The sequence below is a fragment of the Alosa pseudoharengus genome, unplaced genomic scaffold, assembly GCF_046254945.1.
Source record: "Alosa pseudoharengus isolate Yale_2024_CS ecotype anadromous, Long Island Sound unplaced genomic scaffold, YU_APseudo_1.1 YU_APseudo_1.1_scf_22, whole genome shotgun sequence".
Classification (NCBI taxonomy): Eukaryota; Metazoa; Chordata; class Actinopteri; order Clupeiformes; family Clupeidae; genus Alosa; species Alosa pseudoharengus.
The window spans coordinates 32,152,905-32,171,561 of NW_027468680.1; the positions used below are offsets into that span (position 1 = coordinate 32,152,905).

General features: G+C 43.3%; 2 protein-coding genes across 3 annotated transcripts; both read left to right on the forward strand.

The window, feature by feature from the left end:
- Window positions 1–490: 490 nt before the first annotated feature.
- actc1b (actin alpha cardiac muscle 1b) lies at window positions 491–4,344 on the forward strand. Its single transcript, XM_076299750.1, has 9 exons — window positions 491–535; window positions 1,410–1,560; window positions 1,687–1,815; window positions 2,267–2,377; window positions 2,514–2,598; window positions 2,997–3,158; window positions 3,339–3,530; window positions 3,663–3,844; window positions 4,112–4,344. The coding sequence occupies exons 2-9, from the start codon at window positions 1,432–1,434 to the stop codon at window positions 4,253–4,255; spliced, it is 1,134 nt and encodes a 377-aa protein (XP_076155865.1). The 5' UTR covers window positions 491–535; window positions 1,410–1,431; the 3' UTR covers window positions 4,256–4,344.
- Window positions 4,345–4,845: 501 nt separating this feature from the next.
- On the forward strand, window positions 4,846–13,676 carry arhgap11a (Rho GTPase activating protein 11A). Of its 2 annotated transcripts, XM_076299751.1 has the most exons (12): window positions 4,846–5,565; window positions 6,318–6,388; window positions 6,515–6,611; window positions 6,726–6,982; window positions 7,286–7,449; window positions 7,878–8,018; window positions 8,702–8,776; window positions 9,234–9,407; window positions 9,604–9,724; window positions 9,898–10,006; window positions 11,119–11,269; window positions 11,545–13,676. In XM_076299751.1, the coding sequence occupies exons 1-12, from the start codon at window positions 5,440–5,442 to the stop codon at window positions 13,044–13,046; spliced, it is 2,988 nt and encodes a 995-aa protein (XP_076155866.1). In that variant the 5' UTR covers window positions 4,846–5,439; the 3' UTR covers window positions 13,047–13,676. The 2 variants fall into 2 exon arrangements, with proteins under 2 accessions (XP_076155866.1, XP_076155867.1); XM_076299752.1 differs by lacking the exon at window positions 8,702–8,776.
- The last annotated feature ends 4,981 nt before the right edge of the window (window positions 13,677–18,657 follow it).

The window sequence follows — 18,657 nt, forward strand, 5'->3', positions numbered from 1 at the left end:
CTATTCCTGAGTGCAGAAATATATATATATATACAAACTTGACAAAATATAATGACTTGAGAAATATTATCAACTTTATTTTCAAGCATTGAAAATGTAACATCTGCCAATGCTTTAGCCAATTATGCAAGTCTTGCAAGTCTTATGTGTCAGCACTAAGGGATATCAAATTGTCAGTATGAGAATTAGGGAAACATCCCCAGTTAGTTCAAAAATCACTTAATTGCAACATTCTGCAAATAAAAGAAGATCAAACCAACCACACATCATCTTCAAAGCAAGCATGCTTTTTTGTCTAATTTTTGTCTAATTTTATTCTGTTCTATTTCTATGGCATCTCCCCCAGTGTTGTGTCCCACCCGACCAGATATCTTTCCTTCTGGCTTCTTTTCTCTCTTTTTTCCCACAAGCTCTTATTTGGACTTGGGTGAACTCAAGGCTCCTCCCCTGTGCCCCCAGCGAGGGTCTTATTTAAGGAGCTCTCTCCCCCTCACTCTTTGTCCCAGTGGAAGCATCAGTCCTGCGATACAACTTGGTGAGTGCATCTTCGCTGTCGGTGTCTGTGAGAGCTGTTTCTGTAAGGATAATATCGCACTGTCTGAGTTAATTGTTCTTATCTGCTGTGGATAGTTCATAGCTTGTTGATGGTTAGATGGCAGAATACATGAGTCCTTATGCAGGACATGAACTGAGTTTTTCTAATGTAATGATGGAAGTGCTTTAACTCAAACTTTTGTTAAACTTGCTTATGGTTGTTCAATTTTCTGAGGCTGAGAAAATAAGTTGACTTGAAAAAAATCTCACAGCATCCATAGGGCCAGGCGTGGTGTAAAGGGATAGTAGTCTCTTATGAATGAAGCTGTTATAGGTGAGGGGGTTGTGGGCCATACTGTAAACAGAGGTACTACAATGTGCCGACAGCTGCAACGGGATCTCTCTCTGGACAGCCACCAAACAGCCTCATATGTCAAATAGCCATTGATAAGTGGAATTGGCAGAAGGTCTGCAAAGCCCTTAGAGATGCCCAGTTTAGAAACAGTGGGGGGTTGTCAACTTAAAATAGCCCGACAGGCAGGGGTGTCTGGCATGCACCTTCTTTGGCTGTACTTTGACACACTGAAAATCTGTCAAACTGATGAAGACAGCCTTACCACATCAAATATATTCTATTGTTAAATTCAAATGAAAAAAATATAAACCTTAAAATAGTCGACTTAATCACAATATTAATTCATGACATACTAATGGTCAATTTGTAGGTAGGCCTATTTCCTACATTGATTGAGAGAGGCATTCATTCAATGTAAATAAGAGTAAAATGTATTTTAGAGAAATTATGAAATGCTCACAAATTACTGTATATTTAGTGTTACATGAAGACTTTTAAACATTACTTTTTTTCCACTCAGACCATCCCAGTAAACCGTGACCATGTGTGACGACGACGAGACTACCGCCCTTGTGTGCGACAATGGCTCTGGCTTGGTCAAGGCTGGATTTGCCGGAGATGACGCTCCCCGTGCTGTCTTCCCTTCCATCGTTGGCAGACCCCGCCACCAGGTATGTAGAGTTATAATTCATTCAAAGTGTTTAATGACAGAGCCAATTCTATCCATGCTTTCTATTACTTACACTCATAAGGGCATGTTGCATGTCAGTTTCTGACCCCTCTTCTCTGTCCAATAGGGTGTCATGGTGGGTATGGGTCAGAAGGACAGCTACGTAGGTGATGAAGCCCAGAGCAAGAGGGGTATCCTGACCCTGAAGTACCCCATCGAGCACGGCATCATCACTAACTGGGACGACATGGAGAAGGTGCAACTCTTTAGTCCCATTTACTCTCCCCCACGTAAAATGAATTTATAAGGTTCACATTTAAACGATGAGTAAGTGCTCAGGCCAGGAGGAAAGGACTTCATTCATGATGTAAAACTGTCATGTGTGGGAACACTGAGCTAACTCACTAATATTTGCACTAAGGATCTTGCCCATGGTATTCAATTAACAAATAAATTGTGCCCAGTTATTAAATTAGCTTAAGTTAGACTTTAGACTTTGCACGCCTGTCAATTAAATTAGAGCTTAAGGTGTTTGTATAATTGGTTAAAAGTAGATCTATGGACCAACCCTCTTATAATCAAGCTTGCAATCATGTTTTCATTGTTGCAAGAAAGGAAATGTATTTGTTAACAAAAAGTTATGAATGTCCATTTATGTAACTGCATAACCAGCCATGAATGCTGACATGTTTGGCTAATCCCTTCAGATCTGGCACCACACCTTCTACAACGAGCTGCGTGTGGCCCCAGAGGAGCACCCCACCCTGCTCACAGAGGCCCCCCTCAACCCCAAGGCCAACAGGGAGAAGATGACCCAGGTACTGCCCGCCCTCATTTATAGTGTTGGAAACTATACACCACTGTCACAGAGTGCAATGAAATGAATGACTGGGTGCATGAGTACACTCAGAGCTGAGGCAATGTTTAAATATGGGTGATAATCTCCACTTGCAGATCATGTTCGAGACCTTCAATGTTCCCGCCATGTATGTGGCCATCCAGGCTGTGCTGTCTCTGTACGCCTCTGGCCGTACCACTGGTCAGTTTTACACTACTTTATTCCTTTTCTTTACCTTACTTTCTTTAGATTAATTACAGTAGCATAACACACATGTTGACTCCTACGTCTGTGAGATTCCTATCTGAATTAGTTTATCAATTCAACGACATCCACCTTTCCACACATAAGTGCCCCAAAGAAGAACGCTGTTTAGTTGACAGATAGCAAGATGAATGACTGATACATTGCTGTGGATTAAGCTTAATCCCCCCCATTGGCAGTGATATGTGGCCTCCACCTGTGGGCTGTGGCTATCCTTGTCACCAGCACTGTGTTTTTATGATGTGTTACATGCCCTGAGTGACTCTCACATTGCACATAGTCTGCAGTGAGACAATCCCACTAACAATGATGTGTGCGTTTGCTGCCCCCTATAGGTATTGTGCTGGACTCCGGCGATGGTGTGACCCACAACGTCCCCATCTATGAGGGTTATGCTCTTCCCCACGCCATCATGCGTCTGGATCTGGCCGGTCGCGATCTGACCGACTACCTGATGAAGATCCTGACTGAGAGAGGCTACTCTTTCGTCACAACTGGTAAAGAACTTTAAGACACAGTATCTGTCAAAAGTGTAGGCCTGGATTAAATATTGTTTGTACGCCTGTGTAGATTCACTGGGTATGTGCATGCATAGTTATACAGTATGCAGAATGCAGTAGATATTCATGATACTTTTGGTCTCTCAGCACTGACCTCCTGAAACCTTGTTTCCATAGCTGAGCGTGAGATTGTGCGTGACATCAAGGAGAAGCTATGTTACGTTGCTTTGGACTTTGAGAATGAGATGGCCACCGCTGCTTCCTCCTCCTCCCTGGAGAAGAGCTACGAGCTGCCCGACGGTCAGGTCATCACCATTGGTAATGAGCGTTTCCGCTGCCCCGAGACTCTCTTCCAGCCTTCCTTCATTGGTGAGTCCCATACTCTACTAAACACTAGCCTGACTAGTGCAATAACCATGTAACAGATTCAATTATAACATAACAAATTCCTGTCTATCTCCATTGAGTTAATCAGTCTATGACTATCTTGATGTATGCCAGGTATGGAGTCTGCTGGTATCCATGAGACTGCCTACAACAGCATCATGAAGTGTGACATTGACATCCGTAAGGACCTGTACGCCAACAACGTCCTGTCTGGTGGTACCACCATGTACCCTGGTATTGCTGACCGCATGCAGAAGGAGATCACTGCCCTGGCCCCCAGCACCATGAAGATCAAGGTGAGGAACACTTGTCAGCCCAAATATTTTAATTTTGCGTACTCTATGTCCAAAGTGATTAGTATTTATCATATCATAGCAACATAAGTATTATTTGAGAAATACTTACTAAGGAGTAGCCTAGTCCTCCCAGGAAAACAAGCTTTTAAAGTATTGAATATTCATCTGAATTGTATTTTTAGTGCAATACTGTTAGTGTGTGGTAATGTGTGGCGTTTTGTGTTATATCTTAAATTAATTGTCTCTCTTCTCTTCTCTGTCCTCTAGATCATTGCTCCACCTGAGCGTAAGTACTCTGTCTGGATCGGTGGCTCCATCCTGGCTTCTCTGTCTACCTTCCAGCAGATGTGGATCAGCAAGCAGGAGTACGATGAAGCAGGCCCCTCCATTGTGCACAGGAAGTGCTTCTAAGCAAACAACCTCCTTCAGCCATACATTTGTACTGTGTTGTTTACTGTATATAAATGTAATGTTGTAATAAAAATACCTATGTAACAGTATCAGTTTTTATTGTTATTATTTGCCTGCACAGTACACACACTAAAGACAATCTTCTCATCACATTGCATCAGTGATTGAAATAATAAGATGTAGGCCTACTTTTGTAGACAAATGTGAATACTTACATTTTACCTACCTCCTACATGTGAAAATAAGCTTCAAATAACTATAGGCTATCGTATGAAATAAATAAATATTAATTTATTTTGACAAGTAGGTTTGTGGTAAGTGGCAACTCAACTCTCTTGAGTCCATGTTTGTTTCAATCAATGATCAATGAATGTTTCCAAAGCATATTCAGTTCTGCTGGGCTATGTAGGCCTACAACTAAAACAGCATCTCTTTGCTCAGACCACTAGGGGCATCGCTCACATTTTTATTCAGGCAGTATACAAAACAGCCTTAAGGGCCTAATATTTGAACCTTACTCGACCAATCGGATGTCGCCGTTTGGGCAGCTCTGCCGTTTGAAATATTTGCGGAAAAGAGTTCAGGGGTAGCTTAGTGAGTGAGTGGAATGATTTTGGATATGTTGACACTTGTGTGGAAGCATGTATGTTTGTATTTATCTGTGTAGTTTGTTAACCTATTAGGATGTTTAGGTGTAAATAGATAATTACTATTAGTTCTTAACTTTGTTGTATACCTTGCTGGATTTTAGTCGCTAAACTGTTTTTAGCTTAACGATAAGCTAAGTAAGCGAGCTAGCTAACCGACAAAAGTGACGGGAATGCAAATGAGACTTAACGTTAGCGTGTGGATAATATTTAAGTAACTGTTGGCATAGTTAACGTTAGTATTTGCTTGATAGTTCGTAGCTAATTACCCAGCTTTCGATTTTCACATGGAATCTAGTCATTATTAACATGTGCATCAGCGTGTAACGTTGGTTGAAACGGGTAGCTTCTAAGATTGAAGAAGGTTTTTGTAAGTTTGATGAGGGATTTAGAAACGAGAGTTTTACGGGCTGATTTGTTCAGTGAACGAAGGAGTCGAGAGAAAAAGGCTCATGTTGGCAAGTATTGATTTGAAGGTCGTTAGCTAAGTTGGTACCAACGGAAAGTTGAATTCAGGTTGTTTGCTGTAAAGTAAGGATGAAGGTTTTGGAAAGAAACGTGATTCGACTGGCAGTCGTACAACATATTCGTGCTACATACAATATCAAGACAAAGAACTGGAACAAAAACAAACCGAACAGCAAACTGTCAACAAGCCAGTCGGTAAGTTCATGAACGTTGTTTCCGCTTACATTCACCCAACTCTGCTACGTCAAGACTAAAGAGGGCATTCTTGCACGTTCTAGTCCATTCGACTTTAATTTGCAATAACTTAGCAGCTAACGTTATCGTTACTTCAGCTGCACATAACATGTTGTAATGGTTTATGACTTGCATTTTCAATCGAGTCGACTCACTGCAATGACCAGTGCCTTTTCTTATGGCATGAGATGTTCTTTAAGATATTTACTATCTTCAGTGGTGAACAATTCTAAAAGACGTAACCGTCTGGCGTTGAACAATTCATGTGTCTGACGCGTTTAAGCGCCGTATCCAATCAATTTTACACTCTTCAATGCAACAATCGCATTTTATAAGGTTTCACGACGAGATAATTTGAAACACGAGGAATGCTCTTAAACTGTTTGGATGGTTATGTTCTGTGGTAACTTATTGGAACAATGCATCACTTATTTCCAAGTCCATTTGTCGCAAGTCAACACTGACAGTTGGCACGCTCATTTGGCTGCCAGTATGTCAGGTGAGTCTCACAACATCCCTCTATTTAAGGCAGAAGAATCTTCAGCCGTTAAAAAACTGCGAGCGAACCAGATGCTTGTTTAGACTTGAAACGGCCTTTATCTGAAAGCATAAACATCCATCCAGCTTATTAAGTTCGGCAAAACTATTGATAGGAAAATTCCTGTGGCTTGTTTGAAGTACTAACATGCATTTATGTACAAATTGCTTCCTAGGTTAAAGTATTTGGGGTGGCACTCGAAAGTCTGCCCCATTGTCCCCTTCTTGATTATGGTAGTGTCCCAAGGTGGGTGTTACATTTTGTTAACTATATCTAATAAGTTAAGGAAACTATCTGTCTCTATACCCATTGTATGTCTTTTTTTCTTGTGGGTGTCACGTCCATTAAACTTTTCTGCATTTAATGTTCCAGCTTTCTTGTGGACGCCTGCACATATCTGCTGGAGCATGCAAACACAGAGGGTTTGTTCAGAAAGTCTGGCTCCATTGTTCGCCTGAAGGCTCTTCGAGTGAGTGATGACTCTGTCTGACCTTTTCTGTAGCTTTGGGGGCACCTCGACTTGGGGGCCTTGTTTCACAAGACGTTGGACGAGGAGTTTGTTGACGTTGGCTGTGTTATGCAGGCTAAGCTGGATCAGGGTGAGGAGTGTCTGTCGTCTGCGCTCCCTGTGGATGTGGCAGCGCTGCTGAAGCAGTTCTTCAGAGAGTTGCCAGAGCCTGTGCTGTCCATGGAGTTGCACGCAGCCCTCCTCAAGGCCCAGGAGCTGTCCACGGAGGAGGAGAGGACCTCAGCCACCATGCTGCTGTCCTGCGTGCTGCCTGAGCGAAACTTGAACACCCTGCGGTACTTCTTCAGCTTCCTCCAGAGTGTGTCTCAGAGGTATGGTTCTCTTTTACTGTGCTTATACATACATACATACATACATACATACATACACTAATCTCCACATTCATTAGGTTAAATCCAAAGTGTTGGGTCGTCATAATTGTCTGTTCATTTGCATACTTTAATGTGAAAATGTAAGCATACATAGATTTGTGTTTTCTAGCATCTTTATCTGTTTGCCCAGTTACTAATGTATATGTTTAAGCAACTACAGTCACCTACAGTAAATTTGTCAAAATTAATATGATGTAGTAAATGTAATTTATTCTCATGTTGTCTTTGTGTTGCATGTCCTAGGAGTGCTGAGAACAAAATGGACAGCAGTAATCTGTCTGTGATCTTCGCCCCTAACCTCCTGCACTTTGCAGAGGGTGCAGAGAAGATGAACGCTGGAACTGAGAGGAAGCTCAAGCTGCAGGCTGCTGTGGTGCACTGCTTCATACAGAATGCACGCAACTTTGGTATGTTACAGGCCTGAAGTGCTTTTTTTGTTGACTTAAACTGAATAGTGGGGTATAGGTACATAGTTGAAGGGAAATCTGGTCTGACAAGGTTTGTAAAGTTGTTTACAGTTCATACCTACTCGGACGGAAGTTGTTTATGTTTGCTTTTAATTTTTAGAAGCCGCTTTTATCTAAAGATTTGTTTAGTACGACATGTGTATATTTGATTGGTTTATGTAGTTCTTGGAAACATTCAAAACACGCCCAATCAAGCTCTGTTTGAAACAAAACAAATTTGTTGGTAGGGGGCGTGTGTTGTGAAACAGCTCAGTCAGCTGTTGTGAAACCTCCATTGTGACAGCTCAGTTCTCTAAATGCAGTGGAGGCGCTGTGCAGCAGCGGCATGTGATATCATAATGATGGCCTTGCTGTTTGTCTTGTGACAGGTGTTGTTCCCCAGTTCCTCCAGGAGAAGGTTCCAGCCATGCTGGGCTGTGAGGCAAGTCTCTTCTCCCCGCCTCTGGACCATGCGGAGGAGCACGCTGCCAGCTCAGGCCCGAGGAGGAGCCACAGGCGCAGCCTGGGAGGTAAGAGTCCAGTGCAGCTTGAACAAGCAATTGCTAACCTGATCTTAGGTATGAGCTACACCAGGCGCGTAACTGAAGCGTTCCGTTCGCGATGCGTAAAATTCATTTTAAATGAATGGTCTATTTTTTTCGAATGTACGCGCCGCTATCACGTCTGGTGTAGCTACCTCCATTGATTATAGTGGCAGCTAATTGTTGCAGCAGACGCTATGCGAACGGAACGCTTCAGTTACGCGCCTGGTGTAGCTTCACTGTTAGACTAACAACACTGGTTTTAAAAGGGATAGTTCAGCTAAAAATCTAAGCAACACTCCATACACTGTGTCCATACTTAAGCTTTCAGGGCTTAAATTTCTCAGGCACCGCTGGAATTCAGACATTGGTCAAGTTGTTTAAAGTGCAAAAATAGATAAATATACATACATTGATTGCCTGAAAGTGGAAAATCGGAATAACTTCAGGCGGAGAAATGTTCCTTGCTTTAATCCCGAAGTTGCTAATAAATGTGCTGGTAGATGTATGCCCAACAGTTGGAGTGTTCACAAAGGAAAGACAATAAGACATGCTTGCTTATCTGATTTTGACTGAACTATCCCCTAAAGTGGATTATTGTTGGTGTTTCCAGCTAACTGCTGCTCCTATGTGGCGACTACCAAAGTGTCAGTTTTTGTCTTGCGTTCCAGATTTGGTAAATGGAGCACTGAATAAGTTATTAGTTAATAGAACCCCTACAAACACCCCCAAGTCTGAAGGAGCTGGTAGGTATTCATGTTGGGACTCATCACCTCGCACGCTCTGAAAAAGAAAAACGCGCTTGTTTGTCCAGCTTGTTCCTGAATGCAAGCCAAAAGCCAATGCTTTCTTGATTTGTGAATAATGGAAACCAATCAGTTAAAATTATGCCTTCAGAATGAGTTTCTGTGTTTGACTTTGCTTAAGTAGTTCTCTGCTCATCTGATCTTGCTTGCCGAACAGCTAAATTTGACTGTGCCTTGCCTGCAGTTCTTCAACCGATTCTTTAGCTTCTGTCTTTCAGCTCTTGACTGTTTCTTGAAATTTGTAATCAGCAGTGATTCCTCACCCACTACTGTAAACATCTCAAGCATTCTATTGTTGTATGATCCCATTTCACTGACAATATATCCTGTCGCCCACCAGCTTACAATCTCAGTCAGTGTTTTGACATTTCATTTAAGCCTATTCGTTATTTTCCAGTATTTTCATCGGCGACCCCAGTGATCATGACGCCCAACACCAAGCGCAAGCTTCCACTGGACTCGGGCCATAACCACGAGTCCTCCAACAAGAAGCGCAGATCCATCAAGAAGAACCTGGGCATCGAGCTCCTCCCACATGTGCTGTTTGGCGCTGGGTCCACCCCTGGATCAGGTGAGCACTATCGCTTTGGATACCAACATGTTCAGGATAGCTAGTGGGAATGACACATCTGTGCTTTTCATGAACATACACCATGTGCGAATACACTTGGAGACTAGGAAACTGTTGTATAGTGTTGCTTTAATTAAAATTGCTTAAAAGATGTGTTCTTACTGAGTGGTTTTGTGTATGTCCCCTGCTGTTCCAGTGCACAGCGCCTCAGGTGTTTCTCCTTCAGTGGTGTCTACAGGCAGGACCAGCAGGCTCACGGCGAGCTCTGCCCGCAGGAAGAGCAAGAGGCTGAGCTACAGAACCCACCAGATCAACAGGTGAGATGTGCTGACTGTATTATTCAAGTCTCTCCACTAGGGGGCAGGATTATCCATAATTTGAATGCCATTGTGATTTGTTTTTTGTACTGACATGGTAATTGTCCATATGCTGTAGCTGCTGTTGTGTTGGTATCTCAGCAAATTGTGTGTGTGTGTGTGTTGTCTTTCAGGCATGAGTCAGGCAAGACTGGTTGCTTCTCTCCCAGAGTTCCCAAGAAGGAGGCAGCCAGGAAGTCTCTGCGTATGCGTTTCAGCTTGGGCAAAGGCATCAAAGACACTGTAAGTTCAGACTGCATCTAAAGCCCTGGTACATGGGGATTGTGAATGAAACTCTAATGAACTCGAATGAATAAGCTCCTCTTTGTAATCATGTCTGATTGTACCAGTCCAGGTACAACGGTGTGCATGACTGCATGATGGCACTTTTAAATTTTTTTTATATCTTAACACTAATCTTTTAATTAATGGAGAAAATATACCACAATTATATAGAGGTTGGAAATATGGGTGGATTAAAATCAGTCTTATTTGTCAATGACTGCGTTTACATGCATTTCCGTATCCCGATTATGTTATTAGTGTTCACACATGTAAACATCGTATCCAGATTTCAGAACCCAGGGTAAGCCCGTATCCTGATTTTGAGCAATCCTGTTATGCTATCTGGAGTACTCTGATAGAAACCGGGCTACTGTTCCATGTATATACACCTTATCCTGGTTTCTAATCCCAAGGGTCGTGGTGCGGTGTGCTAATACTATAACTTTATTGTTTGTAACCGCAGTACTAGTACTCATCATGTACTACAGGGACATGAATAACCAGGTTTCTCTGTGTTCATGTAAACACCATATCCTGAGTATGATCAGTCGGGATAAGCCCCATAACCAGCACAATGAATTGCATGTAAACGTAGTCTGTGAGATTATGTTTGAGATGTTCTTTATTTTTGTTGTTTTTATGTACATTCATCATGAGTAAGTATACCAAATGTTAATCAGCTGACTTTTGCATGATGCCGTCTTTTGAGTCTAAATCCTGTCATTGTCTGTTTGTAAACAAGGTATTTGGTATGACTGTTATGTTTAACATAATGTGATTATAAACAGGTCGCACTTTAGTTTAAACGTGTTACATTTGTTTTAATGTACTAAAAATATTATATGTAGTCTCTATTGAAAATGTATATTTGCTGCGAAAATAAAATATATCTACCAACTATTTCAATAGCATTAGTTTTTCTTTCAATGTAACGAAAGAGGAATTAAATTGATATTTTATTTATAATTCCAAAGTTCGGCAGTGTAGTATAACGTAAACAGATGACCATCCCATGTGGGATGCAGTGCTGCATGGTTGAGAAGTTAAAGCAGGTGCCTCTGTTCCAACAGACGCTTGGGTCACAGGCTCTCGGAGCAGCAAAGGGATCTGAGACCATTGGCTGGCGCCTCGCCACCCAGGACAGCACCACCAGTTTTCACTTCTCCAAAGAGCTTGATAGTAGCCCTGCTGTTGTTTTGCGCAACAAGCATGCGCGTAAAGGTATCACCTTTCCATCTAAAACCCCCCCCCCCCCCCCCCCTCATACTTTTTTAAAAGATGGGAGTGTTGTCCCATCAAGTCTTTCAATATTATGACGCATTTGATCAACAGTCTTTCAAAGAACTCATTAATTACTCATCATTTTGCTCAAAAAGCACCAAAAGATGCTGGATAAGAATATTAACATTCATCTTACAGCAATATTTCTTAAAAAGGTTCTTATATTCTGTGTGTTAAATTTACTTAATGGGTAAATTGATCTGATCTCCATCCAGCCACCAAATACATCAGCAAATCGGAGGACAACCTGCTGTCTCCCCAGCAAGGCCCTGAGGACCTCCATACCTCCTGGAGCGGCGAGACACCTGATGGGGCCCCACCTTACCTGCGCGACTCCTTCGCCGACACCCCCATGAACGTGTGCCTTAAGAACAACTACTTCTCTGAGCCAGCTATCGTCACCGCTGCCAAGCCCCCTACTGTCTGCAGCCTTCCCAAGACCCTCTGCTGCGCAACCAGCGTCGAGAGCCTGGACAGCGCCTGTTCCATCGCTGAGGAGAGTGCCCCGACCCGCCCCACCCTGCTGAAGATCAAGAGGGCCTTTGGCGAGTCTGGAAGTGACCTCCATGCTGTAGTGAAGGAGCACAGCACCCCATGTGGAGGGGAGGAGGCAGGACAACAGGAGAGGAGCCACGTTAGTGAGGCCGAAGCCTCTGTGCCAAATGATGGTGACGAGACACCGAAGAGTGAATGCTGCTCGGGTGTCCGATCCCCTGCACATAAGTGCGTATTGGGCGAGCAAAATATCACCTTTGGACAAATCGAGATTGTTCCCCTGTCCCCTCTGCACATTGACAGTGCCTTGTTTGAGTACGGTGGGTGGGGCGGCAAAGAGCAGTGCAGGGGGTCCCTGGACGTATCCACTTGTGCCGTCTATGGCAGTTGCGACACTCTAGATGATCCGGATGAGACACCAGACACGGTCAACTGCAGCCAGTTGGTTGATGCGCTGGACATTCAGAGTCCCGTGGTGTTCAGGCTGAACTCTGTGGGCTGCCAGTCCACTCCACAACAAGCCCAGTCAGAGGTGTTTAAAAAACCATCACTGCCGCAGGGCCAGACCAGTGGAGGGACTAAGCCACGGCAAGACACTGTTGAACCAGAAAGTGAGCCTTCACTAACGGCTCAGCAGGTCAAGGATGCTCAGACCATAAAGGTCCAGGACCAGATCCAACGGTTTAACATGCTCACCCTTAAATCACCCCAGGCTAAGAGGGTCCGATCACCCCTCAAGTTCCAGAGGACTCCAGTACGCCATTCTGTTAGGAGGATCAACTCTCTCCTGGAGAACTCCCGAAAACCAGGGGCCCAATCGGAACTTCTCACGAAGCCCGGACCTATGCTGAAGACCACGAGCCTGGACGCTGGTCTTTCCGTTGCAACTCCGCTTCAGCCTATCCCTGCAGATCCTTTCCAGCCGGACGCATTGGTCACTAAGGTGCCTTCCTTCTCCAAAACCAGGCCCCCAGTCCCCCCCAAGAGAGTATCTATCCGTAACCCCTCCAGGATCTCTGCTCTGGGGGACGTGACTAATAAGGTGCCACAAAGGGTGAAAGATGACATCCCACTAGCCAATAAAAATGAATCCTCCAAGCTCCCTCAGAAGTCAGCAGCACAGCAGTTGGCCGAGAGGGAGACTACTCATTACCGGGGTTCCCCTAGGAACCCACTGAATGGCGGCAGGCTCCTGTCTGCCACTAAACCCATAGACCTTTGAGCCATTCCCACTGCTGATGAGCCTTGAGCCCTGACAGGGCCTTGAAACTGTTTGTGACTTGATTTCTGAACCATTCCTTATGTTACTCCTTATGCTTATTGTTTCTTTCAGGGGATCTTAATTTATTTATTTTTTATCCTTATCTTTGTAGAGCAGCTTGATTTTTTTGTTGTTGTTATGGTTGAATGTGGTTGAAGTCTGAGGACTTAAGGCTGTTGTTGAAGGTATACTTTAGTAGAGCTTGTATGCTGAGTAGTGTAAAGTGTCCTGGGAAGTGTGTTTAGATGAGAAGTGTGTTGGAAGTGTTGTGGTTTGAAAGTTGATGTTTTTTTTTTTTTTTTTTTTCAGAGGTTTTAAAATTTTTTTGTTGGATTTGTTTTAATTTATCTCTTATGTCTGGCAAAATCTTTGAGTCTTCTAAGAAGATGAAGATGTAACTGCAACGGTGAAATTATGAACAAGTGTTGTCAAACAGTATTAGTTCTTCTTAAGTCTGCTTCCAATTTGCTGTCCCAAATTTCAATTGCGAAAAAAATATTGTTATCTGAAACTGAAGGGGTAATTGTGACCTGATTTGTAAAATTGATATTTAACATTTTTATTGGCATATAAATATTATCCAAGATCCAACTCTGTTGTCTGTGCTACTTGTTTTAGCCACCAGGTGGTGCTTGCAGTATTACCCATAGGCACACTCAGTTTGATTGTTCAAGTGACCCTATTGTACACAGGCACCTGAACTGAAAATGCCCTTTTGACCCAATTAAGGGTTTAGAAATGTGCATACAAGTTCCAAGCTACTTTCAAGAAGTCTACCAAAGCAAATGTTTGGGTTTGGAGGCAGAGGCACCATACCTCAGATCTTGTAATGCAAATCTGTATCTACATCACCTATCCATTGGAATCAATTCGTGAGGAAACACAAGGTGACTTTGAGCAATGTTGTTTAGCAGTGTTCCTGAGCATTTCTTTCTTTGGGAAAGTTTAATCATCAATCAGTAGGCACTTTTTCATCCTCCAATCAGAACACATGTGGGTGCCCAGCATCATTGCTCAAGAAGTCTCCATGTATTATTGGGGGCAGCCGTGGCCTACAGGTTAGCGCTTCGGACTTGTAACCGGAGGGTTGCCGGTTCGAACCCCGACCAGTAGGCACGGCTGAAGTGCCCTTGAGCAAGGCACCTAACCCCTCACTGCTCCCCGAGCGCCGCTGTTGCAGGCAGCTCACTGCGCCGGGATTAGTGTGTGCTTCACCTCACTGTGTGTTCACTGTGTGTTGAGTGTGTTTCACTAATTCACGGATTGGGATAAATGCAGAGACCAAATTTCCCTCACGGGATCAAAAGAGTATATATACTATACTTATACTTATATATTATCACCTTTTGGTTAAGCATCACCTGGGTTGTATTTCAAATGCAGCATGTACTGTAGGTAAGTGACAAACCTGGCTAAGTTAACCCAGATGAAGTGGTAAATATTCTAATGGATGAGTCCTATGGCTTCATTTACCTGACCAGAACAACGCCAGAAGTCTTGTTTTGGGACCTTTACCACTATGAGTTACAGTAACTTCCCAGGTTCGTCACTAACCCAAGTACTTACAAATAAAAAAAATATATAAGACATCAATATAATCGAGGGGCAAAACTCTTGCCCTAAGGCTTTAGATAACCATCCTTGCCATCCTCCTTATATTTTGTGTGGACAAATGCAAATTGAAAACTCACCTTAGTCTATCTATTGTGATCCTTGAGTCAGTAGCCACAGCTCTGCATTCTTGGTAAATAGGCACATTTTTTTTAAAAGAAGCCCTATGCAGGTCTGGTTATTCCTTCGCTGTTTCTGGGTTTTCGCCTGATTTGGGTTCACATAGCTCCCCCTGCACTTCTAACCAAGTGTTATTGATCTTATATTAAGATTAAAAAATCTATTTGGTATTGTTTTTGGTATGAAAAAAACTTACCTAGCGCCCTCTCAAAAGATAATTTTGACTTAATTTAAGAAGACTTATTTTAAGGAGTCTTATCAAGACAAATTTGCTCAATGCACTTGCAGACAAATTTGCTTGTTTTTAGGACAAATTTGCTTAACGCACTGGCAGATAAATTTGCTTGTTTTCAAGATGAGATGTCTTAAAATAAGTCCATTTTTTTTTAAATTAAGTCAAATGATTTCACAAGAAAGCGCTAGGTAAGTCTCTTTATACTGAAAACAATACCATCTAGTTTTTTTTTTATCTTGATATAAGATTAATAACACTTGGTTAGATTTTGATAGATAAGCAGTTTTTGCAGTGTGGATGTGTTCGGACCGCGACCAGAAAGTTGCATATTCGGTTTTTCCGCGGAGAAGCATTAGGGGGAGACGAAGCACCCACCAAACGACCCAAAAAGTGTTGTAGAACCAACACAACGACTCTCAATCTGCATAATTAAGGTAATTTTTGCTAAAATTGTTGCATAGGGCCTCTTTAAACTCTGAAGCAGTATTGATTGCCACTGTTCAGCATACTGTAAATTTAATGGTAGAAGATTAAAACTCGACACATAAATACAACATCACATCAAGACATGAGAGTTGTAATGATTCACTTTGCTCACTTGTGTCAGTTTCCTTAGATTAGTCGTCATACCTTTCAGACAACACTTCCATGACGAACCATGTACTCAAGGAGAAGAACTGGAATGTGATTTCAGGTATGTGAGGCCAGGTACAACTCAGTCGTGTGTGTCAGAGAGACTACTGTGATGTATAAGCTATAACAGAGACTTTCTAATGAGGAGACACAGCACTCAAAAAATCCTCCATAGAAATGCATGGGGTTAGTTTGTAAAGCCAATATGGCCGTTGTCTACTACACATATCCCACCCCTTCCTCGGCAAAACGTCGAAATACATTGAGTCAATCGTGGTGTGATGTGAATACATTGAGCCAATCATATGGTGTGTTGTGAAGACATCATCCCAATCATGTGTTGTGAACTCGCTGCTGGAGCAAGATTGGTGTTGTGAAGCCTTGCACACAAGCATTTTTGCTGAATAGGATGCTCTGAGTGCCCAAAAAGCGTTGCTATATGGTCACCGAGTGGAGGGACTTGCCTAAAAGGACTTTGGCTATAATGATAAAGTTCTGTGAAAATGGGTGTAGCTATGTATAACTAACCTTCAGTGGTCATTGGAAAATGTACTGGAGAACAGCAGAAACACGAGTCAGGCCTGACTGATTGGATCGTCTTCCTCCTATTGCCTACATGGAAGAGTGATGCATCATGTAGCCTACCACACTGCATTGCAATCATTCACCCTTTTTGTTTCATAGAATAGTCTCATTGAATATAAACTTAAGAACTAAAACTCTAACAATCACTTCCTCGGTTCATACTCTTGAGTACAGTCTAATGAATATGCAGGATGCTAGTCAAGATCATGTGGAACATTCCGGTCGCGGCAATGACCTGTGTTTGAAGGGGTCACCCCCCATAGCCTTGTTACGGTGTTTTACCGCCTAAGCAGCAGGATGACCTAATATGCTTGCCTCGCGTCATGCTCATCAGCAATGGATCCCTCTCTCGCTTTCGGCACTATAGAAGGATTCACCCACCACTCACAGATAACATGCTTAATTGCGACACGATCATATTTACGAGGAGAACATCCCGTTTGCAGTGGGCGCATATCCTGCGCAGTCGAGCCCTGGTGTCTGTCAGTGGGTCAGGGAGTATACCTGGAGAAATGTCCAAGACCTGCAGCTGATTGGCAGCATCTGGGCCTGCTTCTAAAGCTTGCCGGGGCTCTGTCCAAGTCTTCGGGGCAATTTCCCCAGGAGATGGACGTGCGCGGATCCGCCAGTGCGTAATGAGGCATGGTTGGGCCTCTCTTGCTGTCTTGCTGTTATTAAAGGCCTTGTAGATTGTAATGTTTTGGATGGTTTCGTCTCCATTAAAGGGGATTTGTGAGGAATTTGGCTTTCTCTTACACAACCTAATTACTAGTGAGGCGAACTGGAACAACAAATACTCATAGCTCAGTAAAAGGGAGACGATCTGTCACTGTTTTTCCCCTCTTCACCGGCCAAAGGAGTAGCCTACTATTTTTAAAACTCTTTAAGGAGGTTATAGCTGAATTTCCCTACAGTCCTTCTTGTCATGTCATAATGGCCCTAATATAGTTACCAGTTTCTCAATTTTAGTGGATATTTTTTAAATGATTTTAAAGGCATCACCAAATACTGACTCTGCTGTTCACAGTTGGTGTTCTAGTCCATGTAGTGTTTGGGCTGGCATCATATTTCAGAACCAGTGCTCAGTAGCCTTAGCCTAGAAATCTAGACGCACCCTAGCGGCGGCAAATTAATTTGCTCAGCCTGTACGTCTAGTATCGAACCATAGGAATTTCTATTGGCTTAACACCGTGGATGTTCTCCAATCACAGCGCTCTATTTCGTTAGAGAGTCTTAAGGCGGGCTTAACAGGATAACGACAGTCCTGTGACGGTGAACAACAAGGAAGGTGGCTATGGCGAACGAAGAGCAGTTGTTTGAATCGGCGTTGGCGTCAACTTTGGAGGAGTTGGACTTGTGCTTTTCTTTGAAAGTTGAGCAACACAATGCACTTAAGTCATTCCTTTCTAAGAAGGATGTGTTTGCCGTTTTGCCTACCGGATACGGATATGGTCGTAGCGCTGGCCTATTGCATGCCTAGGCAGTTTGAAAGACAATTCTCTGCCCGCCCCTTGGATTAAGCGAGGTGAATGATTCGATGCCAGACTATACATCTCAATGATATAGGATGGCCCCGCCAGGCTACAGTAGCCTACTATTTGAGGCCTACCTTCCTCAGTGGGGTGGGAGACTTAATTTGTGCCCTTATAAAGCCCCCAGTCCCAACCCTTTAACCCTGATGTCTTGAGTGAAAACCCCTAACCCTAATTCTAGTTACCCAAGTGGCAATGTAAAACCTTGTGTACTAACCTATTCTTGTGTGTGCGCAAAGTGAGTGGCCTTACTGGACATGAATGTTGGTGTCCACTCTACTTTTATGTGGCTACTTCTGTGGTTATCAGCTTGTTTAAAGTATTTCTCCTGCTGTGGCCATGCCATAAGACAACATTTGCGTGTGTCCAATAGAATGAGCCCATTCCGGTGATTACCAAACCACCTCTGGCTGGCTATGTGCTGTGGCTACTAAATGATTGAGTCCATCTAAAAACTGTCACAGGTACAGTGGTCATACTGAGGTAAAACAAGCACATGTGAATCTCAACTACCAGTTATGTATCCACATTTGTGGCTGCAGGTCCACTGAAAGTGTATACCTCAACCACAGTTAAGCCTTTTCTGTGGCACCGAGCCCACTCAAGTGGCTACCCGCCTGTATGTCAACAGTAGTGGCCATAGACTGAAGTAAAACAAACCCTTGTGGCAACATACAAAGGTCTGCCCCTTACATAAGGGTGAAGGGGACGGAAGGTGGGCCATGTTGGAGCTTCTGTGAGGTGATGTGCGCTGCGGTGTGGTGTGGTGCGGTGTGGTGCGGTGTGGTGCGCTGTGGTGTGGTGCGGTGCGCTGTGGTGCGGTGATGTGCGCTGTGGTGCGGTAATGTGCGGTGTG